The sequence below is a fragment of the Amphiprion ocellaris genome, chromosome 18, assembly GCF_022539595.1.
Source record: "Amphiprion ocellaris isolate individual 3 ecotype Okinawa chromosome 18, ASM2253959v1, whole genome shotgun sequence".
NCBI lineage: Eukaryota > Metazoa > Chordata > Actinopteri > Pomacentridae > Amphiprion > Amphiprion ocellaris.
The window spans coordinates 6,804,227-6,829,615 of record NC_072783.1 but is presented as its reverse complement, the minus strand read 5'-3'; the positions used below and the strand labels follow the sequence as shown (position 1 = coordinate 6,829,615).

The 25,389-nt window shown below is 38.4% G+C and overlaps 1 protein-coding gene across 2 annotated transcripts in view; it reads right to left on the bottom strand.

Annotated features, from left to right (window-relative positions):
• The window catches only part of LOC111585267 (protein FAM13C-like), a 35,300-nt gene extending 10,869 nt beyond the window's left edge, over window positions 1-24,431 (bottom strand). Inside the window, exons 1-7 of one of the 2 annotated variants that reach the window (XM_055004700.1) lie at window positions 23,732-24,431; window positions 20,300-20,636; window positions 19,051-19,192; window positions 18,292-18,373; window positions 17,848-17,908; window positions 12,819-12,939; window positions 12,640-12,723 (exon numbers count right to left, since the gene is read on the bottom strand). In XM_055004700.1, the coding sequence (XP_054860675.1) occupies window positions 12,640-12,723; window positions 12,819-12,939; window positions 17,848-17,908; window positions 18,292-18,373; window positions 19,051-19,192; window positions 20,300-20,636; window positions 23,732-23,945 (1,041 nt within the window). In that variant the 5' untranslated portion in view covers window positions 23,946-24,431. The remainder of the gene's footprint in view (window positions 1-12,639; window positions 12,724-12,818; window positions 12,940-17,847; window positions 17,909-18,291; window positions 18,374-19,050; window positions 19,193-20,299; window positions 20,637-23,731) is intronic. The other variant, XM_055004701.1, reaches the window with a different exon arrangement.
• Between the last annotated feature and the right edge of the window lie 958 nt (window positions 24,432-25,389).

Below are 25,389 nucleotides of genomic sequence, written 5' to 3'. Positions count from 1 at the left end.
TTATTCGTGACGTATAACCAATCAAATCACTCCAGAAGACAGAGCAACCACAGGTAGATAAAGGTTCAGAGCCAAAGTAGTGGCATTTTTAAATGTATTTATTACCGTAAATCAGTAAAAACTAAAATACTGATAATCAGTAAATCAGTCAGCCCACAATTACTACAATTCTACAATGTATGTCTCTTTCCTTTGACTTGTTATTTGTACAATATACGATGTATATGATGGTGTTTTTTCATACCAAAGGCTATACTATGATGTTTTCTAAGAGACATACGATGCTACTCTGTTTGTTCTGGCTCTGGGTCGCTGCACTCCTCCTCTGTTGTTTTCTGGATTGTACTCAGCTGCATGCCTTCGTCCACCCGGCCTCCGTTGACTCGTCCCGCCTGCCGTCTCTGGAGCTGAAGCTGGATTGGAACAGACCAAAGTACAGTCCAATCACGATGCCAGCTGCCTCTCAAAAGGCTCCTTCATCTGGCAGGTGGCGGCACTTCTTCTGAGGGGAAGCTGAGCTGGACCAGCAGAACTTTGGAGATGTGTTCCAGTGGTTGGTGGATGTGTGGGGAGATAGAGAGGGACCTTTGAATTGTTCAGAAAGGAAAACAGGGAACCCATTGGTAGTTTTAGTTTAGGGTGATACTGCGGTGTGTTTTTGGGTTTTAAGAGGTGAACAGGAAGAGTTTTTTTTGTATTGATTATCTTTTACTTTGTTTCTGGTTGGAATGCCCATCAATGTCAACATGAAGTTCACTTTTAGTTCTGTTTATTTATTTTTATTTTACTAACACCCATTTGTTTTTAACCCCCTCACATGTTGTGCTGTTGTAAACTTACTCTTTCAAATAAATTCTCATCTAACCCTCTGGAAACCAGCGTTTGGACTGTTTTTGTGTTGCTCCTCACCTACTGACAGCTGTGGACTAAAGGCTATACTCTGACGTTTTTAGAGCGACATGCTATACTATGATGTTTGTTGGTCGACACGCTATACTATAGGCTTTTTTAATTGACATATTACTGTGACATTTTTTGAAATTTTTTAATTTTTTTAGCAACATATAAGAATTCGAACAGTTTTAAAAGTTACTATACTTTTACTTGTGCAATGAAATTATTATTCTATGGTATTTTTTAGATGACATTATACTCTGATGTTTTCTTGAATTACATACTATTTTGACAATATACTGCACTATGACATTTTTTGAACCACATATCATACATGACAATTTTAGGCAACATCCTATCATTTTGCACTTTTTGAACCACATAATAATCTATGTTTTGTTTTTTTTCTTGCCAACATGCTGTACTATGAACTACAGGCCATACTATGTTATTCTTGAGTAAAGCATACTATACTTTGACATTTTCTGAACTACGTCCTATACTATGGCGTTATACACAGAGTGCTTTGGTTACATGTTGATTTATAATCTAGATTTTTTTCTGTTTTGTTTTTTGACGGGATTACCACAGACCTGACTGTGAACACCGTTGACACCCACCTCAGGGAGACGCTGTCTAAGATCTCAAGGCTGCTTGGTCGTGGTCTTTCTGGCACGTACTCTTCCAAGATGAGCCGGGAAGTTTAACACTGATGGAATGACACCAGGTCTAAGGTGACAAACTTCCACTTCCTCCTCAACCCATAGTCTCTGGGAAACCTACATGGAGTAAGAAAAGTAGACAGAGAAGTAATTAAGTCTGTACACAACATATTAAAAAGAAATCATGCCAATAAATTAAGTACAAAGAACCAAATTTGCCAATATACTGGAGACCAGAGCTATTTAATTTGATAAGTATAACCTTGTTTAGTAACACTTCAGTTATTTGAGAGCAGTCCTAAAGAACTGCCTGTAATCCCAATCATAAAATGGGTTTGGAGGAAGAACATAGATGGTAATCTGGATATACATGAGTTAGGCTTTATAACTACTATTGGTAGTATTGGTGGTAGTAATAGCAATGTGACTACTACTAGTAGTAGTGGTAGTACACTAACTACTGCTGCTGATACTGGCACTGCTACTACAACTTGTAATACTATTACAAATGCTGATACTACTTCTATGACTCTAACAGCTGTTTATACTACTACTGCTGCTTGTACTTTTAGTATTACTACAACTGCTTGTACAACTATACTACAGCTACTATTAATCGTCTGGTATTTGGTTGTCAAGCTGCTAGCTCGCCTTAGCGTTTTGCTAGTGGCTAACTAGTTAGCTCTCATAGTCTAGAAGCTCTCAACAAGATTTCATAATGAAAAAGAGCCAAAAACTATTCTTACCTATGAAAAGTCATTCCAAGTTTTCTTGTCTCAATCGTACGACGCAGTGTGTAATTGTATGCAGCACAGTGAGCCGGCATACTTGTTGTTTCCGTTTTCACGCCGTCTACATCAACGGAATGCACTGAAACTTTTCCCCTACTAGCTTAGCCTCGCTGTAGCCACAGCTCAAAGGGGCGTGTCCTATCTACTCATTCATATCTATGAGAACAACGGTGGCTGCACATAAGGACGTCTGATGTTGATTAGCTGCGTAAATACCATTATATACAGTCTATGGTAAATACGTATGTGAATCGCATCACTGGCTGAAGCAGCCAGTCACCGGTCACTCACTGACACACATTGAAAAATAGCACAGAATGAGTTGTTATGTGTTCATTTTATTTTCAGTTTAGGTTGGGTTTTTATTGTTGTGCGCAGCGCAGATTTTCTGTGCGCAGAGACCGTCTCAGAAGTGCGCAATTGCGCACGTGCGCAGCTAAGAGGGAACAGTGCTCTGGAGCTTTTTTCACGACCTCCTTTACATTATTTCATCATATGGCATGTTTTTACAACATGTTGAAAAATCGCATTTTTTTTCGACAGTATAATAAGGCGTTTTTTGCGCCAAAATTCATGATGATTTTTTTTTCAAAGAAAACCTTATCATACTGTTTTTCACGGCCTCCTTTACATTATTTCATCATATGGCACGTTTTTAAAACATGTTGAAAAATCGCATTTTTTTCGACATAGTATAGTAAGGCATTTTTTTGCGCCAAAATTCATGATGATTTTTTTTTTCAAAGAAAACCTTACCATACTGTTTTTCACGGCCTCCTTTACATTATTTCATCATATGGCACGTTTTTACAACATGTTGAAAAATCGCATTTTTTTTCGACAGTATAATAAGGCGTTTTTTGCGCCAAAATTCATGATGATTTTTTTTTCAAAGAAAACCTTATCATACTGTTTTTCACGGCCTCCTTTACATTATTTCATCATATGGCACGTTTTTACAACATGTTGAAAAATCGCATTTTTTTTCGACATAGTATAGTAAGGCGTTTTTTTGCGGCAAAATTCATGATGATTTTTTTTTCAAAGAAAACCTTTCTGGAGTGTTTTTCACGGCCTCCTTTACATTATTTCATCATATGGCACGTTTTTACAACATGTTAAAAAAATCACATTTTTTTTCGACATAGTATAGTAAGGCGTTTTTTTGCGCCAAAATTCATGATGATTTTTTTTTCAAAGAAAACCTTTCTGGAGTGTTTTTCACAGCCTCCTTTACATTATTTAATCATATGGCACGTTTTTACAACACGTTGAAAAATTGCATTTTTTTTCGACATAGTATAGTAAGGCGTTTTTTTTTGCGCCAAAATTCATGATGATTTTTTTTTCAAAGAAAACCTTTCTGGAGTGTTTTTCACGGCCTCCTTTACATTATTTCATCATATGGCATGTTTTTACAACATGTTGAAAAATCGCATTTTTTTTCGACAGTATAATAAGGCGTTTTTTGCGCCAAAATTCATGATGATTTTTTTTTCAAAGAAAACCTTATCATACTGTTTTTCACGGCCTCCTTTACATTATTTCATCATATGGCATGTTTTTAAAACATGTTGAAAAATCGCATTTTTTTCGACATAGTATAGTAAGGCGTTTTTTTGCGCCAAAATTCATGATGATTTTTTTTTTCAAAGAAAACCTTACCATACTGTTTTTCACGGCCTCCTTTACATTATTTCATCATATGGCACGTTTTTACAACATGTTGAAAAATCGCATTTTTTTTCGACATAGTAAGGCGTTTTTTTGTGGCAAAATTCATGATGATTTTTTTTTCAAAGAAAACCTTTCTGGAGTGTTTTTCACGGCCTCCTTTACATTATTTCATCATATGGCACGTTTTTACAACATGTTGAAAAATTGCATTTTTTTTCGACATAGTATAGTAAGGCGTTTTTTTTTGCGCCAAAATTCATGATGATTTTTTTTTCAAAGAAAACCTTTCTGGAGTGTTTTTCACGGCCTCCTTTACATTATTTCATCATATGGCACGTTTTTACAACATGTTGAAAAATCACATTTTTTTTTCCGACATAGTATAGTAAGGCGTTTTTTTGCGCCAAAATTCATGATGATGTTTTTTTTAAAAGAAAACCTTTCTGGAGTGTTTTTCATGGCCTCCTTTACATTATTTCATCATATGGCACATTTTTACAACATGCTGAAAAATCGCATTTTTTTTTCGACATAGTATAATAAGGCGGTTTTTTGCACCAAAGTTCATGTTTTTTTTTTTCAAAGAAAACTTTTCTGGAGTGTTTTTCACGGCCTCCTTTACATTATTTCATCATATGGCACATTTTTACAACATATTGAAAAATCGCATTTTTTTTTTCGACATAGTATAGTAAGGCGTTTCTTTGCGCCAAAATTCATGATGATTTTTTTTTTTTCAAAGAAAACCTTTCTGGAGCAATGTTCCCTCTAATTTTTCATGAGTGTGAGCAAACACACAATCTCCCTGAGCGTCCCTTGGACCACTGTGAGCAACATCAGACATGTGCACTGTGGTCACACCAGCATCGCATCCAGCCAAGTTACATGGTTTATTAAAAGAATCATATTACAGCATTTACATTTCTGTTAAAACACTTTGTCAACAGGAGCCAGTTGAAGGCTGCAGTGATTTTAGTGACACTACAATGTATAAGAGTGAAGTTATTGAATATTTGTCTCTCTTTACTGTTGCAGCGGTTTTGCAAATTGCAGACGGACCCTGTTCACTCCATAGACATCAATGTTATTCCTGTAGCTTGAAAGACAGCTACTGTTGATAAAACTGGGCTTGTAGCACATTGTCTGCCTTGCACCAATGGGAAAGAGGCACCGTTTATGTTTTGACAACCTATATCTAATGAGTTATTGATGCTGGAAGTCTGAATCTGTGAATATCTTTCCAACTTTACTGAACTTGGGGCCACTACCACCTAAGGAGTGATATATTTAATTTTGAAAAAAAGCATTTAGCTATACATAAAGCTTTAAGTGCTTTATTAACACGGAACTAAGAATTTTGTGTTGTTTTGTGATCACAAGTTCTGTCTGAAAAGAAGTGGCCTCATTTTAAACAGTGAAACCATACTAATAAAATGTAATGAGCAACCAGTGTGCAATACTGGATTCTGCAAAAACATAAACAACTGAATGCAGAATACTGGACAAAGAAATTCTGTACTTTTTTTCCATCTAAAGATTATCTTAACACAGTAAAGATAAGATTAATGTAATTACTTATTAACTTATTTAACATAGAGTTCTGAGTGAGTTTTCTTTAGATAGGCAAAGGCCATTTATTGATTACATATAGGCTATTAAATAAATGTTTATTAAAAACTAAAAAGCATTTTAAAAAAACAACTTAGGCATTTATTGAGTCACTAAAATAGTGTAGAGTCTAGGAGCACGTCAGCATGATTATAAGCATCCTCTGGTAAATTCACAACCAGATAGTGTAGGAAATCGAGCTGATCATATCATGATGTCTCTCACCATATGGACTTCAGGAGATGATTAGATGATGATAAACTGTGACCTGCTGGTTGGATTCTCTCTGTTCTCATGTTTCTTACATGTTGGTCTCCTGATGCTGCCTTACTTCAGCTAATCCATGAGCAACAGAAAACACAGTTTGTTCTCATTGCCAGGGGTTCCACTCTTCCCACTCACGTCTGTACTTTTGCAAACGTTTTTGCTTCTTTGGACGTGGTGGAGTTTCGGGTGTAGACATTTTTAAACGAGCGGGAGCAGCAGCATCTGTAACCAGGCAACCTGAGACAGGACCATAGGACGGGACACAGAGACGTCTGTCCGCTGGACCTTGCATCGGGTCCTCGCTACATTGGTCCAACGAAGATGAAACTGGCTGCTCTTAATATTTCCTGTGTTTTATTTTGTTCATTATGCAGTTTTGATGAGTGTGTGACAGACGTTTATGGGACATTTATGAAAATACGGATCAATTTGCGTCCCGTATTGATTCAATACAATTAATTGTGAAATAAAGGACGATTCCGTATTTTAAGGGACGGGTGGCCACCCTAAATCCGACAGCCATTCCATCTTAAAAGAATCGCATTTCTTTTTTTACTTTGGCTTGGTGAGGGGATGTGCCGCTGCCCGTTTGTTTTGCCATTATTATAAAGGGTGAACATAAGCAGCACTTACCGGCCACACCACTCTGCTAGCTAGAACAACGGTGGCTGCACAGAAGGACGCCTGTCAATGACATTGATGAGCTGCGTAAATACGTATGTGAATCGCATCATTGGCTGGAGCAGCCAGTCACCGGTCACTCACTGACACACATTGAAAAATAGCACAGAATGAATTGTTATGTGTTCATTTTATTTTCAGTTTAGGTTGGGTTTTTTTTGTTGTGCGCAGCGCAGATTTTCTGTGCGCAGAGACCGTCTCAGAAGTGCGCAATTGCGCGCGTGCGCAGCTAAGAGGGAACAGTGTTGTGGAGCTTTTTTCATGGCCTCCTTTACATTATTTCATCATATGGCACGTTTTTACATGTTGAAAAATCGCATTTTTTTTTCGACAGTATAATAAGGTGTTTTTTGCGCCAAAATTCATGATGATTTTTTTTTTCAAAGAAAACCTTCCCATACTGTTTTTCACGGTCTCCTTTACATTATTTCATCATATGGCACGTTTTTACAACATGTTGAAAAATCGCATTTTTTTTTCGACATAGTATAGTAAGGCATTTTTTTGCGCCAAAATTCATGCTGATTTTTTTTTCAAAGAAAACCTTTCTGGAGTGTTTTTCATGGCCTCCTTTACATTATTTCATCATATGGTATGTTTTTACAACATGTTGAAAAATCACATTTTTTTTTCGACATAGTATAGTAAGGCATTTTTTTGCGCCAAAATTCATGATGATTTTTTTTTCAAAGAAAACCTTCCTGGAATGTTTTTCACGGCCTCCTTTACATTATTTCATCATATGGCACATTTTTACAACATGTTTGAAAATCGCATTTTTTTTCGACATAGTATAGTAAGGCGTTTTTTTGCGCCAAAATTCATGATGATTTTTTTTTCAAAGAAAACCTTTCTGGAGTGTTTTTCACGGCCTCCTTTACATTATTTCATCATATGGCACGTTTTTAGAACATGTTTGAAAAATCACATTTTTTTTTGACATAGTATAGTAAGGCGTTTTTTTGCGCCAAAATTCGTGATGATTTCTTTTTCAAAGAAAACCTTACCATACTGTTTTTCACGGTCTCCTTTACATTATTTCATCATATGGCACGTTTTTACAACATGTTAAAAAATCGCATTTTTTTTCGACATAGTATAGTAAGCCGTTTTTTTGCGCCAAAATTCATGATGATTTTTTTTTCAAAGAAAACCTTTCTGGAGTGTTTTTCACGGCCTCCTTTACATTATTTCATCGTATGGCACGTTTTTACAACATATTGAAAAATCGCATTTTTTTTTCGACATAGTATAGTAAGGCGTTTTTTTGCGCCAAAATTCATGATGATTTTTTTTTCAAAGAAAACCTTTCTGGAGTGTTTTTCACGGCCTCCTTTACATTATTTCACCATATGGCACGTTTTTACAACATGTTAAAAAATCAAATTTTTTTTCGACATAGTATAGTAAGGCGTTTTTTTGCGCCAAAATTCATGATGATTTTTTTTTCAAAGAAAACCTTTCTGGAGTGTTTTTCACGGCCTCCTTTACATTATTTCATCATATGGCAAGTTTTTAGAACATGTTGAAAAATTGCATTTTTTTTTCGACATAGTATAGTAAGCCGTTTTTTTGCGCCAAAATTCATGATGATTTTTTTTTCAAAGAAAACCTTTCTGGAGTGTTTTTCACGGCCTCCTTTACATTATTTCATCGTATGGCACGTTTTTACAACATATTGAAAAATCGCATTTTTTTTTCGACATAGTATAGTAAGGCGTTTTTTTGCGCCAAAATTCATGATGATTTCTTTTTCAAAGAAAACCTTACCATACTGTTTTTCACGGTCTCCTTTACATTATTTCATCATATGGCACGTTTTTACAACATGTTAAAAAATCACATTTTTTTTCGACATAGTATAGTAAGGCGTTTTTTTGCGCCAAAATTCATGATGATTTTTTTTTCAAAGAAAACCTTTCTGGAGTGTTTTTCATGGCCTCCTTTAAATTATTTCATCATATGACACGTTTTTACAACATGTTTAAAAAATCACTTTTTTTTTGACATAGTATAGTAAGGCGTTTTTTTGCGCCAAAATTCGTGATGATTTTTTTTTTCAAAGAAAACCTTGCCATACTGTTTTTCACGGTCTCCTTTACATTATTTCATCATATGGCACGTTTTTACAACATGTTGAAAAATCGCATTTTTTTTCCCGACATAGTATAGTAAGGCGTTTTTTTGCGCCAAAATTCATGATGATTTTTTTTCAAAGAAAACCTTTCTGGAGTGTTTTTCACGGCCTCCTTTACATTATTTCATCATATGGCACGTTTTTACAACATGTTGAAAAATCGCATTTTTTTTTCGACATAGTATAGTAAGGCGTTTTTTTTGCGCCAAAATTCATGATGATTTTCTTTTTCAAAGAAAACCTTCCTGGAATGTTTTTCACGGCCTCCTTTACATTATTTCATCATATGGCACGTTTTTACAACATGTTTAAAAATCGCATTTTTTTTCGACATAGTATAGTAAGGCGTTTTTTTGCGCCAAAATTCATGATGATTTTTTTTTCAAAGAAAACCTTTCTGGAGTGTTTTTCACGGCCTCCTTTACATTATTTCATCATATGGCACGTTTTTAGAACATGTTGAAAAATCGCATTTTTTTTTCGACATAGTATAGTAAGGCGTTTTTTTGCGCCAAAATTCATGATGATTTTTTTTTCCAAATAAAACCTTTCTGGAGTGTTTTTCACGGCCTCCTTTACATTATTTCATCATATGGCACGTTTTTACAACATGTTGAAAAATCACATTTTTTTTTCGACATAGTATAGTAAGGCGTTTTTTTGCGCCAAAATTCATGATGATTTTTTTTTCAAAGGAAACCTTACCATACTGTTTTTCACGGCCTCCTTTACATTATTTCATCATATGGCACATTTTTACAACATGTTTAAAAATCGCATTTTTTTTTTCGACATAGTATAATAAGGCATTTTTTTGCGCCAAAATTCATGATTTTTTTTTCAAAGAAAACCTTACCATAGTGTTTTTCACGGCCTCCTTTACATTATTTCATCATATGGCACGTTTTTAAAACATGTTGAAAAATCACATTTTTTTTCGACATAGTATAGTAAGGCCTTTTTTTGCGCCAAAATTCATGATGATTTTTTTTCAAAGAAAACCTTTCTGGAGTGTTTTTCACGGCCTCCTTTACATTATTTCATCATATGGCACATTTTTACAACATGTTGAAAAATTGCATTTTTTTTCGACATAGTATAGTAAGCCCTTTTTTTGCGCCAAAATTCATGATGATTTTTTTTTCAAAGAAAACCTTTCTGGAGTGTTTTTCACGGCCTCCTTTACATTATTTCATCATATGGCACATTTTTACAACATGTTTGAAAAATCACATTTTTTTTCGACATAGTATAGCAAGGCATTTTTTTGCGCCAAAATTCATAATTTTTTTTCAAAGAAAACCTTACCATAGTGTTTTTCACGGCCTCCTTTACATTATTTCATCATATGGCACGTTTTTACATGTTGAAAAATTGCATTTTTTTTCGACATAGTATAGTAAGGCGTTTTTTTGCGCCAAAATTCATGATTTTTTTTTCAAAGAAAACCTTACCATACTGTTTTTCACGGCCTCCTTCACATTATTTCATCATATGGCACATTTTTACAACATGTTGAAAAATCACATTTTTTTTCGACATAGTATAGTAAGGCGTTTTTTTGCACCAAAATTCATGATGATTTTTTTTCAAAGAAAACCTTTCTGGAGTGTTTTTCATGGCCTCCTTTACATTATTTCATCATATGTCACGTTTTTACAACATGTTGAAAAATCGCATTTTTTTTCGACATAGTATAGTAAGGCATTTTTTGCGCCAAAATTCATGATGATTTTTTTTTCAAAGAAAACCTTTCTGGAGTGTTTTTCATGGCCTCCTTTACATTATTTCATCATATGGCACATTTTTACAACATGTTGAAAAATTGCATTTTTTTTCGACATAGTATAGTAAGCCCTTTTTTTGCGCCAAAATTCATGATGATTTTTTTTTCAAAGAAAACCTTTCTGGAGTGTTTTTCACGGCCTCCTTTACATTATTTCATCATATGGCACATTTTTACAACATGTTTGAAAAATCACATTTTTTTTCGACATAGTATAGCAAGGCATTTTTTTGCGCCAAAATTCATGATTTTTTTTCAAAGAAAACCTTACCATAGTGTTTTTCACGGCCTCCTTTACATTATTTCATCATATGGCACGTTTTTACAACATGTTGAAAAATTGCATTTTTTTTTCGACATAGTATAGTAAGGCGTTTTTTTGCGCCAAAATTCATGATGATTTTTTTTTCAAAGAAAACCTTTCTGGAGTGTTTTTCACGGCCTCCTTTACATTATTTCATCATATGGCACATTTTTACAACATGTTTGAAAAATCACATTTTTTTTCGACATAGTATAGCAAGGCATTTTTTTGCGCCAAAATTCATGATTTTTTTTCAAAGAAAACCTTACCATAGTGTTTTTCACGGCCTCCTTTACATTATTTCATCATATGGCACGTTTTTACAACATGTTGAAAAATTGCATTTTTTTTTCGACATAGTATAGTAAGGCGTTTTTTTGCGCCAAAATTCATGATGATTTTTTTTTCAAAGAAAACCTTTCTGGAGTGTTTTTCACGGCCTCCTTTACATTATTTCATCATATGGCACATTTTTACAACATGTTGAAAAATCACATTTTTTTTCGACATAGTATAGTAAGGCATTTTTTTGCGCCAAAATTCATGATTTTTTTTTTCAAAGAAAACCTTTCTGGAGTGTTTTTCACGGCCTCCTTTACATTATTTCATCATATGGCACGTTTTTACAACATGTTGAAAAATTGCATTTTTTTTTCGACATAGTATAGTAAGGCGTTTTTTGCGCCAAAATTCATGATGTGTTTTTTTTCCAAATAAAACCTTTCTGGAGTGTTTTTCACGGCCTCCTTTACATTATTTCATCATATGGCACATTTTTACAACATGTTGAAAAATCACATTTTTTTTCGACATAGTATAGTAAGGCGTTTTTTTGCACCAAAATTCATGATGACTTTTTTTTCAAAGAAAACCTTTCTGGAGTGTTTTTCATGGCCTCCTTTACATTATTTCATCATATGTCACGTTTTTACAACATGTTGAAAAATCGCATTTTTTTTCGACATAGTATAGTAAGGCATTTTTTGCGCCAAAATTCATGATGATTTTTTTTTCAAAGAAAACCTTTCTGGAGTGTTTTTCATGGCCTCCTTTACATTATTTCATCATATGGCACATTTTTACAACATGTTGAAAAATCGCATATTTCGTCATAGTATAGTAAGGCATTTTTTGCGCCAAAATTCATGATTTTTTTTCAAAGAAAACATTACCATACTGTTTTTCACGGCCTCCTTTACATTATTTCATCATATGGCACGTTTTTACAACGCATAGTATGCCGTAAAAAAGTCATAGTGAAGTTTGTCGTCAAAAAGTCATAGTATAGTATGTCGTAAAAAACATCATAGTATAATATGTAGTAAAAAAAGTCATAGTATAGTATGTCGTCAAAAAGTCATAGTATAATATGTTGTTAAAGAAGTCATAGTATAGTGGTGAAAAATTCGAAAAAAGTCATTGTATATTATGTCTTAAAAATATGACAAAAGTCAACATATAGTATGTTGCAATAATAAAACATAGTATCATGGAAAAAAAACAAGACAAACTAATAAAATGTTGCTAAAAAAGAGAATGAAGGAATTATTTTAGAATACATCTTAAACTACAAGCTATGTTTTATCGTAAAATGTCACCAAACCACATCATGGTGTACTATATGGTTCTAAACACACAAAGTAATAGTCATGGTATGTTATTAAAAAATGCCATCAGAAACTTTCCAGTATTGTCTGTACCTAAGATCTGTATTTAAATAAATGTAGCTAGTTACTTCAGACATCACCACTGCAGCTTTAGCACACTGTCACTTGTATCTGTTTGAACTACTGTTCCTGCTGTTCCTGAACGCTTCATGTCTGACAACTCACCGGCCGGCCGTGAAGACTCTCAAAGTACAGCAGACACTTCTGTAGGGTGATCTTCTCCAGAACCATCTGGGCCTGGGTCATCTCCTGCAACAAACAGCATCACCAGGTCAGAGCTAACAGCAGCATGAACACATTAAAAGGACCCGTGTTCAGGGACGGATTCAATGTCGCACACCTACCTTCATGTTGTCGGGGAGACCCAGAGCTTGTCGCTTCTCCCTCAGTCGTCTGAACAGAGACTCCACTGTTTCCTCCAGAGTCGGTTTGTGCTCCGATGCCCCCTGCAGACCAGAGCTGTACCTGCAGGACACAATCACACTGACTGTAACCAAACCTACCACTAAGCATACAACGCAACACAACAACAGCTCAGCTGGTGAAGCTCACCTGGACCAGCAGCTACTAGCTTTCAAGCTCACCATTTAGCAGTGCTATGAGACTATGAGACATGCCGAAAAAGTGGATAAAAGTTGCGAGTGGGAGCTGCTCTGAGCGAATTCCCGCGGACGTTTGGATTACTTTGCCAAGCTGCCCATATTCAACTCCATTGACGTTTGGCTTGGAGAACTTGCCAATGGGCTAACTGGCTAACACGTGCAGAAAGCTAACAGCTGACTGGCGTCCTGTGAATACACTCTGCGAACACAACACCATTCAGCAAATCGATGCCTGGAGGTTCGAAACGAGCGCAAAAGATGGAAGAAGCGGAGGATCTTAAGGATATTAAATCCTCCCTAAACTTCCTCGCTGAGGAAGTCACAACAATTAGAATTCAGCAGAAAACTATACTTGAACTGGTCAACGAAGTGAAAATCCTGAAGACTCTGCTTGATGAAAAGAATAAAAGAATCGTTTATCTGGAAAATCGACTGGAGGACTTCAAGCAGTACACCAGGAGGAACGATGTTATTGTCACCGGCCTCAAAATACAACCCAGGTCATATGCTCACACAGTGAGTAGTGACAGAGATGGAGAATCGGACCAGGAGGCCATCACTAGCTCAACGGAGCAGCAGGTGGCGGCTTTCCTGCGGTCCAAGGGGATCGAGATGGATTGTAACAAGATCAGGGCATGTCATCCTCTCCCCAGGAGGACGACCGTCGGTAACATTGCCGTGAATAACCCGGCCGTAATCATCAGGTTCGTGAACAGGAAAGACAAAGCTGCACTCCTCAAGTAGGGGCGTAATCTAAGAGGGACTAACATGTTCATCAATGAGCATCTCACCAAGCAGAACGCGGATCTGACCAGAAAAGCCCGAGATTTAAGGAAGCAGGGGAAAATTCAAAGTACTTGGACTAGTAACTGCAAAGTCTTCATAAAGTTAAATGGAGCAACACCTGAGGAGGAAAAAGTACTGCTGATAAGGAAAATGGAGGAGTTGGAGAAATACTGATGGCACCTAAAGGACACAGATCTAATCAGGTAGAGCTACACAAATCCTGACAGGGCAAAGGAAAAAACAGATTGGATACATTTCTTTATGGACCTGTACTTTAAAACATGGACACAAACAATGACATAAACAGTGATAAAATATATGACATGGAAACGGATTTTGCACACGAGATACTAACGCCTGCCGAATGTAATTATTTCACAGTACAACAGTTTAACAGAAGAACAGACATGGTATCCGATAAGGCACTATCCATCATACACTTTAATAGTCAGAGTCTAAAATGCAAATTAGGAAAAATTAAAGAGCTCCTTTGTGATCTCAAGCAAACTTTTAAAGTAATTGCTATATCAGAAACCTGGCTAACAAAAATTCATGTTAACAAAGTACATATCGAAGGCTACAACATGTTTTACATAAACCAAACTAGTAAAAGAGGAGGGGGTGTCGCCCTATATGTTGATATAAATCTCAAATGTAAAGTTGTTGAGCAGAAAACTGTAACTGTGACCGACTTGATGGAAATGCTTACTGTAGAGATAATTAATGGCGTAGGTAAAAACATATTGATTAGTTGTGTATACAGAAGGCCTGGGCCTGGTGTTGACTTGTTTACAGATAGGATCATTGAAATGTGTGGGGATGTCAACAAACAATTAATTTTGTGTGGTGATTTCAACATAGATCTGGGAAACACTGTAGCAACAAATGACTTCAAGAAGTATATGGAAATTGCAGGTCTATGTCCCATGATAACCAAACCAACTACACAAATATACATGGCAAAATAATTAGTGGGATCTTTATGACAGATGTGAGTGATCATCTCCCTGTATTTATAATTTATGAAAAATTATGTTTTAATACTGTGCAAGAGGAAACTCCAATTATTATAAGGGATAAATCTAGTCAGGCTCTAGAGGCCTTCAGAGAAGATTTGAAAAGACAAAACTGGGATCAAGTATATACAAGTGATCTAAATAATGCCTAGAATACTTTTATGACAACTTTTATTGATCTATATGATAAAAATTGCAAAATAACCAAAATTCGTCCTCGTGGAGAAAAAAATACTGTTAACAACCCATGGATGACGAATGGGTTGAAAAATGCTTGTAGGAAAAAAAATTATCTTTATAGATTGTTTCTCAAATTGAGAACAAAAGATGCAGAGGTGAGGTACAAAAAATATAAAAATAAACTTGTATCAATCATAAGAAGACAAAAAAAGGATTACTACACCAAACACATGGGGTGTAATAAACAGTCTTGCAAAAAGGCAAGGCCAAATCAAATATACCAAACTACTTTACAAAGAACAATGTAGATATTTATGGAAAAGAAGAAATTGTAAATGAATTTAATAATTACTTTGTGAATATTTGTCCGAGTTTATCACAAAATATCCCATATGTAAACTTTGATGGCGGAATTATACAAGATAATGTAAATAGTATTTTCTTGAGAGCATGCAAGCAAGTGAAATTTTGACCATCGTTCATAAATTTGCAAATAAAAAATCAAATGATTATACAGATATGAATATGACATTGATAAAGCAAATTATAGATGTTGTTATTGAGCCTTTCACATATATCTGTAATTTGTCTTTCACTTCAGGGATATTTCCAGATTGTATGAAAATAGCCAAAGTTATTCCACTTTTTTAAAAAGTGAAAAAGAATGATTTCTCGAACTACAGACCCATATCACTACTTCCACAGTTCTCTAAAATTCTAGAAAAATTGTTTGTGATCACATTGAATAAATTTATTGACAAATATAAAATTTTAAGTAACAGCCAATATGGATTTCGCTCTAATCACTCAACTGCTACAGCAATTATGGAGCTGGCTGAGGAAATTACTAATGCCATGAACAAAAAACATTACTTGGTTAGCGTCTTTGTAGACCTACAAAAAGCATTTGATACCCTAGACCAGTGTTTCTCAAATAGTGGGGCGCGCCCCCCTGGGGGTGCGCAGAGGCATGTCACCGATTGTTCCATATCTGACCTATTGTATTGAAGTGTGGGGAAGTGCTTGTAAAACCTACATTGAACCAATTTTCCTTTTGCAGAAACGCACCATTCGAGTCGTAAATGGAAGTGGGTACAGGGCCCATACAAATCCAATATTTATACAATTAGAAACATTAAAATTTAATGAATTGGTAGAATATAACCTCCTCAAAACTATGTATAAAGCTCACCAAAAACTATTACCAGACAATTTACTAAACAGATTCAAAAAGAGAGAAAGTATATACAAATTAAGAGGAACTGAAGTTTTTTCAACACCAGAGTTTAGAACAAAACCAAAGGAAAGATGTATCTCAATTCAAGGAGTCAGTCTGTGGAACAATCTAGATGAGAAAATTAAAACTTCCAAGTCCATTTTTATTTTTAAGATAAGTCTAAAAGCTTCATTACTGAAAAACTATGACACTGCTGTGTAGCAGCAAACTTGCTTTATGGTTTTGCTGAATTTATTGACAGATGGCTGTGTTCAACAGCATAATTTGACAATGACTTTTCAATGATTTTATGTTGACAGGGAGCAGACTTTAGAAGTATTTTACTTCCTTCTGCCACCCTTTCATTCAAATATTTTTCTTTTTTTGTATATGTATTTATGTTGTATTTGTTTTTGGTGAATGAATGAAATAAACAAAACAAAAAAATAAGCATGGTGGTGGTAGTATCATGCTTCTGGACTGGTTTCAGACTGGATGCTGGACTAGTTCTGGACTTTGTTGGGACTGGTTTATGTTTGGTTCCAGTCTGGGTTCTCCTGGTTTTGGATGTGATTTAAAGTTGGTTTAAGATTTATTTTACTCTGGATCTGGACCTGGATGAAGACTGGTTTTAGACTGTCTGGGGCAGGTCTTGGACTTTTTTTTAGGAGTAGTTTGGGTTTGGTCCCAATGTTGTACTGGTTTTAGACTTTTTTACAACTGGTTTCAGGCTGGATTCTGACTGGTTCTGAACATTTTTTGGACTGGTTAGGATTGATTTTGATCCTGGTTTTAGACCTTTGAGGACTGATTTCAGACTGTCTCTGGCAGGTCTTTTTTTAACCCCAAGAACACCAAACCTACCATCAAGCATGGAGGTGGCAGTATCATGCTCTGTGGAACTGGAGCTTTACACAAAGTAAATGGAATAATGAAGAAGGAGGATCACCTCCACGTTCTTCAGGAGAACCTAAAACCATCAGCAGAATGTTGATCTTGGACACAGTTGGATGTTTCACCAAGACAATGAGCCCAAACACACATCAGACGTGGTAAAGAAATGGTTCCATCAGGCTAGAATGAAGGTTCTAGACTGGTCTCGCCAAAGTCCTGACTTAGACTCATCAAGAGCCTCAAGAACCAAGTCAGACTTGTCAGTTAAATTGATAGTATAATGATACTGCCTCCTCCATGCTTGATGGTAGGTATAGTGTCCAGAGGAGTCAAAGATAAACCAGAAGATTGAAACCAGAAGAACCGAACTGAGCTGGAAACAGACAAATTTAACCAAATATTAACATTTCTGTTGGTATATTTTGTCATATTTCCAGAAGAATTTTTAATAAATCTATGAAAGAACCAAACTTCATGATTGTCTTTGTGTAAACTATTGTTCATGACTATAAAGATAAACCTTTCCACCAGAGGATGTACTGGCTGTCGTGTTGTGAACCTCCTCCATGTGTTCTGATGCTGACTGTTGCCCTGCTGATGAAACTTTATTAAATGTGTGTATAAAACGTTGGATTGTGCGTCTTACATGCAGTTAGTGTGCTGGACAGGTGAGTCTTACCTGCAGATGTCGGTGTTTTCCGACTCCTTAGACTCGAACACCGACTGCCGAAGTCTGAGCTCTGCAAAAAACACACAATCACACATTTAAACACAATCACACACGTTTAATACAAAGACGAGCATCCCGTTTACCTCCTGAAGTTCTACCTGAACTCTGAGATTTGTGATATTCACACATGATTTCCAAATGAAGCTCGAAATGTGTGATTCTTTCCCTGGTTGAGTATTTTCTGCTAACGGCTACAAAAAGACGCTGAATCAGTTCCTTCAGGCTGATACTGGAGTCCTTCAGAGCTCTGAGGAACGTTTACTTCTTCGACTGATAAACTCCGCTTTTAATTTCTCTCTGATTCATCAACTGATTGAAGAATGGCAGCAATGGCAGAACACTCAGATGTTCTTCAGATGCTCTTCAGATGTTCTTCAGATCAGGAGTTCGTACCTTTGAGCTGCTTCCGAGCCTTGGCCAGTTCGCCCATCACTCTGACCATCTCTGGATTGGAGTACTTATCGTTGTGTGACGGCTGAGACACAAAGAGACAAACAGTATCAGAAACCCTGAACAACAGAACCCACATCCTCAACACTCAGCATGGGTTTAAATCTTTCTACACATAACGAGTCTTAAACATGACAGTAGTGAGAACCACTGGAACATAAACCTCACCTCCAGGCTATAAAAACCCCAAATATAGACCGTCAGTTCCCAGAAACAACAGGAATGACCAAATAGGATCATTTAAACCTTGTTAATAAACCCTAGAACCACCTAAAGGTTCTATACAGTATACTTGCTAACAAATAGAACCATCAGAAAGACCTCTTGAAATTCCCTCACAACTATAAAACCCACTGAAAGAGCTAGAACATCCTCAGTGACCTCTAGAACCTCATCAGTCATCTCTAGAAGGAACTTTGGAACTAGGTCCTCTAAAACCTCCCCAGTTCCCACCAGAACCATCAAAATATTGTCTAAAAATGACTTCACAACCGCTACCTGCTGTGGTTCTGTAATTAATTAGATCATCTTCCGAGCCTCCTCCTGCTGTTCTCACAGTTTTCAACCTAAACATCTGACATGACATTGTTCTAAAGCTGAAGAAGCTGTGAAGCTGTGAGATGTTTGTAAAATAAACCAGGACCAGCAGCTCCAGGAGTTTAAGGTGAACTTGATGAAGACCAAAGCCGGTTCTGGACTCACCTTGTAGTTCATCTCCAGCTCAAACTGGTCCTCAAACCTTCGGACCTTCTTCTTCAGGGTCTGGATGTGTCGGGTCAGGAAGGGGATGGAGGGGGGACAATGGTCCTCCGGTTCCTCGGTCCGGTCCACCCGACCACGACACCTGGACAGACAGGTGAGGTTCTGATTTACCAAAAGGTTCTACTGAGGTCACAGCTTCTGTGTAGAAACAGGACTCTAATGGTGAACAGACAGACAGGAAGTAGACGTTGGTGCTTTTCTTCAGTCAACAAAGGGAACAGAGAGGAAGCAGAGCGACACAAAGAACCGGGTCATAAACTGTGTTCTGCTCCGGGCTGTGGGTCACAAACACAAGAACAACAAGGAGGATTATAGAAGACGCACTAATGCAGCGAAAAATCTGGGTCAAACAGAAACCACAAGAACCACGTTAGTGTCTGAGGAGAACAACCAGCAGGAGAACCCGATTAGTCAAAGCACTGACACCAGAACTAACAGTACTAGATCTAGAACCACAGTACCAGATCTAGAAAGACAGTACCAGATCTAGAACCACACCAGAACAAACGGTACCAGATCTGAAACCACAGTACCAGATTTAGAAAACCCCCTGCAACAAACAGTACCAGATCTAGAACCACAAGAGAACACACAGTACCAGATCCAGAACCACTCCAGAACCAAGTGTCCCACATCCAGAATTACACTAAGAGTCCCACATGTAGAACTACACCAGAACTAAGGGTCTCAAAACTACAACTACATAAGAATTACAAAATCCTACATTTAGAACCACACTGGAACTAAGAGTCTCAAATCTAGAACCAGATCGGGACCAACATGTGCTAAAATTTAGATCTACATCAGGACCAACAAGTCCTAAACCTAGAACCACATTGGAACTAAGTCTCCCAAAAATAGAACCACAATGGAACTGAAAGTCCCAAATCCAGACCCAGATCAGGACCAACATGGACCAAATCTAGACACACATCAAGGCTAGCAAGTCCTAAGTCAAGACCCGCTTCAGGACTGAAATCACAAATCTAGAACCATGTCAGGACCAACAAGTCTCACAAACAGACCGAGATCAACAAGTCCGCAGGTCGAGTTCCAAGTGAAGACCAAATGATTCCAAAACTGAAAAGTTCCAATAGAAGTCTCAAATCAGACCAATACACAGGTAAACATGTAAACAGGTAAACAGCCGAGTAAACAGGTGAACAGATAAACAGGTAAACAGGCTCACAGCATGTACTGCTGGCTGCAGGGTGGTGACGGGGCCGAGTCGGGGTCGGAGTTGAACCTCAGGCTGTGGCTGGAGCATCGGGGGGAGGGCAGGGGGCTGGGACCACCTGCCAGGAGCTGGAGGAGAGCTCCACCTCCTCCACTTCCTCCACCTCCTCCATCTGGTCCTTCTCCTCCCCCGTCACCCCCGGGGCTGCCCCTTTGGGGGTACGAGGGCGAGTGGTGGGGGCTGGGAGGCAGCACTGAGTCGGGGATGAGGGGCTGCTGTCCCGGCTGGATGGAGGTCAGTGGCTGGTGTCGAGGAGACTGAGGAGGTCTGGTCAGGACGGCGAGGAGCTCTGCAGACACAAAGACAAACTAAAGTAAGCAGAGTTGGTTCTAACAGATGTTCTGTCTCCATCCAGCTGCTGGTGAATCCTGTTCTTAGCTGAAGGACAGAAACTGAGTCTTTCATAGAGAACGTCTGTTTGTGTGTTTCTGAGTCAGAGGACAGGAAGCAGAAAGAGTCAAAATCTGAATGAATCACAGTGACAGAACTCACAATCTGCTCAGCTGGGACAACCAAACACACACCTCTGTCTCCATGAATGTTTTTATTAGAGGTTTGAGAACAAAGCGGTTGTGTCTGCTGCCTCAGTTCTCTGAAGGACAAGAACATCACAGAAATCCCTCTAAGTGTTCCTGCTGGTCGATAGAACAACCATCCATCCAAAGGTGTTCCTCCTTTGGTCTGTTTGTGACGCTAGAAAGTATTAACAATCTAAAATAACACATGCTCACCCACATAAAGAACCCCTGGAACCTTCTCCGTTGCCACCAGAACCAGCCAAAGGTCCTCTCAAGTCACCTCAGGGATAAGTGGAACAACTTTCAGGATCTCTAGAGCCTCCTTGGCTGCCACCAGAACCACATAAGCAGTCACAAGGACCTCAGTGATGAACAACTGGACCATAAATGACATTTAGGAAGTCTTCAGTGACCTCTAAAACCTCCTCAATCATATCTAGAACAGCCTAAAGAACCTCTAGTTCTCCTCAGAACTACTTCAGAGATCTTTCAAACCTTCTCACTCATTAGAAACACATAAGAGACAACAAGAATCACCTCCTCAGTGACAAATCAGTCAAAATGACATTTGCAACATCCTGTAGAAACTCATCTCAAAAACGTCCTAAAGAACCTCAAGAACTTCTCCAACACCTACCAGAACCACCCATAGGGCCACTCAAACCTCCTCACACATGACTAGAACAACCTACAGGAGCCCTAAAATGGCCTAAATGACCAAAAGAACCACCTAAAAAAACTCCAGAATCTCTTCACTTGCCATCAGAAAGACCTAAAGGACTACACAGAACTCTTCAGTGACAACTAAGATAACCTAAAGGACCTCTACAACCATCTCCAGAAACTTATCAGGGACCAACAGAACCACCTAAAGGCCTTTAGAATCTGTAAGAATATCCTGATTGACTACAAGAACAATTGAAAACAGACCTTTAGAGCTGCTGTGAGTTACCACATTAACAACCAACAGAACCACCTCAGTTACCAACAGATCCACCTCAGTTACCAACAGAACCACTTCAGTTACCAACAGAACCACTTTAGTTACCAACAGAACCACCTCACTGACCAACAGAACCTTTAAAACCAGGTCAATGACCAAAGGAACCATTAAAAGGATACTTACAACATCTTTGATGACCTCTTGAACTCATCAATTATCTCTAAAACCACCCCTAGAACTAGGCCCTCTAGAACTTCCCCAATTACCATCAGAACCAACCAGCGGCCCTTTAGACATTCTTAAGAACTACTAGAAGCATCTAAAATCCTAATATAGACCTCCACTTCCCAGAAACAATAATAATAATAATAATAATAATAATAATAATAATAATAATAATAATAATAATAATAATAATAATAATAATAATAATAATAATAATAATAATTACCAAATAGAATTGTTTAAACTTTGTTAGTAAACCCTAGAACCACCTAAAGGTTCTATACAGTATACTTGCTAACCAATAGAATCATCAAAAAGACCTCTAGAAAATCCCTCGTAACTATAAACCCACTAAAAGCACAGTTAGAACATTCTCAGTGACCTCTAGGACCTCATCAGTCATCTCTAGAAGGAACTTTGGAAGTAGGTCCTCTAAAGTCTTCCCATTTCCCACCAGAACCACTGAAATATTGTCCTAAAATGACTTAATAACCTCTAGAACCACGTTGTAAGAAATCACTGGTCAATAGAACTATGAAAAACACATCTAGAATCAACTATTTTCTTATCAGAACCACTGAATGATCATTTGAAGTTGCTTAATAACCAGTAAAAGCTCCTAAAAGTGTAGCATGATCTCACTGAGCAACAGAACGGTTAAAAGGTCCTCTAGACTCTATCCTGTTCTTACCAGAACCACAAAAAGGATCATTTAAAAATCATTAATAACCACCTGAACAACTATAAAGCACAATATAATCTCTGCGACCAATGAAAAGACCAACAGAGAACACTTAGTTTTCATCAGAACCACCTAAAGGATCATTTAAACATTGATAAGAAACACTAGAACCACCTAAAAGCCCAATAGAACCATCAGAAAGACCTTTAGAACCTCCTCTGAGACCAAATTAAAAACACCTAAAGGCCACAAGATCCTCCTAGATGACCAAAACCAGAACAATATAAAATTGAAGGAATTGATTCTAAAAAGATCCAGTTTGTTGATTGACTCATTGATGAAGAGACGATTGGTTCCGGTTCCTGAAGATGAAACAGACGATGGTTCTGCTGGGATTTATTGGTTCTGAAGCAGCTTCAGGGAGAACCTGCCGCCATGACGGAGGTCTTGAACTGAATCAGAGTCAGTGTGTCTCACGTGCTGCAGGCGCTTTTAATCCTGAATGCAGTTCTAAAAATAGCAGAACGTTGGGGGAACAGAGAGGCTGGCTGCTGCACAAACAAACAGACTCACCAGAAGCATGAACCTGACAGAACGTTTAGAATGAGGAGTTAGAACCGAGTATGGAGGGAAAGCAGCTGCAGATGTGACGTCTGTTTCTGAATGAAACACGTTTGGTCGTGAAAAGCAACGTCTCAATCAACACAACATTTATGTTAAAGTTCCCGTGTGAAGTTCCTTCACAAGGGAACTTTAACGTTTGCGTTGGGTTGATTTAAGTGTCACACACAAATCTACAACATTTACCATCTGAGACTGAAAGGAAGTTTATATACGACAAGAAAACCAAGAAAACGTGTTTACAAAATAAGAATAGAAGACAGACAGGTGGCCAGACAGACAGGTGGACAGGCAGGAGGACAGACAGACAGACAGATAGACAGGTGGACAGACAGACAGACAGATAGGCAGGTGGACAGACAGACAGGTGGACAGACAGGCAGACAGTGAGGTACCTGGAGGACTGTTCTCGTCTGAAGGAACGCTGTGACACTGAACCAGCGTCTTCCCGTCTTTCCCTCCCAGCTCCGGTGGGACTCCGGGGCTCTTCTGCTCCTTGCTGCCCAGGGCGGGAGGGCTGTCCTCTGGGGATGGACCCAGCGAGGGGCCCCCCTCCACCTCAAGCGCCTGGAGCTTCAGCAGTGAACTCTGCAGGCAGAAGCAGAACATGCCAGAGATTAGCCAGGTCCCAGCAGGAGTGTGTCCGAACCGTCCAGCCTCTGGGATGCTCTGTCACAGATCCAGGTATTAGCCAGGTCCCAGCCTCTCAAGCATCACATGTGGAGGTGTGGCACTGAGTGGGCTGATATGCTCAGGAAGTAGTCTCCTCCCACAAACCAAGGGATGAGTCAGTCAGCCTCTGGTCCATGAATTAGTCTGGTCCCTTCCAGAGAAACAAGCCTCCTGTTAGTGGATTCCTCCAGAGATTAGTCAGGACCGCTTCACATGCAGCTCAGTAAAAATGTGTCTCCTTTCCTGTCAGTGTGGTGCTCCAGCAGTTAGTCTGATCCGGTGATGGTGGGGGTGTCAGGAATTAGCCTGGTCTGCGGCTCTGAGCTCAGCAGCTGGAAACGTTTTGAATCCCGTCGTTCTGTACGTTCACTGATGATGATGATGCTGCATCCTCCCCCCTCCCCTCACTGCCTCTCACCACTACCTGCCCCTCTCCCCCCCCTCCACTGGATTACTCATCCTCCGGCTGGTGAGGAAGAGGAGGAAGAGGATGAAGGCTCCTGGTGGAGAACACATGAGGACGGCTCTCTCTCCCTTCCTGATCGTGAGGATTTTCCCGCATCAGTGGGGGAGGGGCTTGTTGCTGACATCACAGTGTGTGTGTGTGTGTGTGTGTGTGTGTGTGTGTGTGTGTGTGTGTGTGTGCGTGTGTGTGTGTGTGTGTGTGTATGTGTGTGTGTGATTCTCATTCATAAAAACAGCAGCAGAGTCTCTCCCTTCACCAGACTCTCATTCCAAACCATCAGCTTCTCATCAAACACTGAGTCAGGACATTAAACATGACGTCATGATGATGATGTCATTGGTGAACTGACCATCATTTTGATCATGATGTAAATATCAAACAGGGCTGATGCTTTTTATGTACAGAACGAGTAGAACCCTGCCTCCATATTTAGAAGGTCCACCTGGAGGAGATGCCGACGCCCATGAAGTCCTTCTTCAGTTTAATCTCCAGCGTGAACCAGCAGGTGGCGCTACACCCGTCTGACCTGCAGTCTGTTAGAACCCTGTTTATTCTGGGTTTAGGATTTGTCTGATCCAAGCAGCACAAAACTCTTAAAGTCCTGAAGCTGCAGTTCCTGCAATTTCCACTGGAGGCTCCAAAAGAAAGTCAATCCTCATAAACGTCTGAAACGACCAAATTCCCAGCAGGAAAAAAAAAACAAACATATTTTCAGGACTGAAAGGATAATTTCACCTTTTTCTGTCACCTCTCTAAGGATCCTGAGTGAAAGGCAAAAACGTCCCAAAAATAAATAAAAAAAAAAACTGAATCGGGAAGGTCCAGTCACTGAATACCTATGACTTCTCTGAAGGAGTTCCAGCTTCAGACTGTTAATCCAACAACTGTTGTCTGTTCTTCACCAGTCAAAGCTTC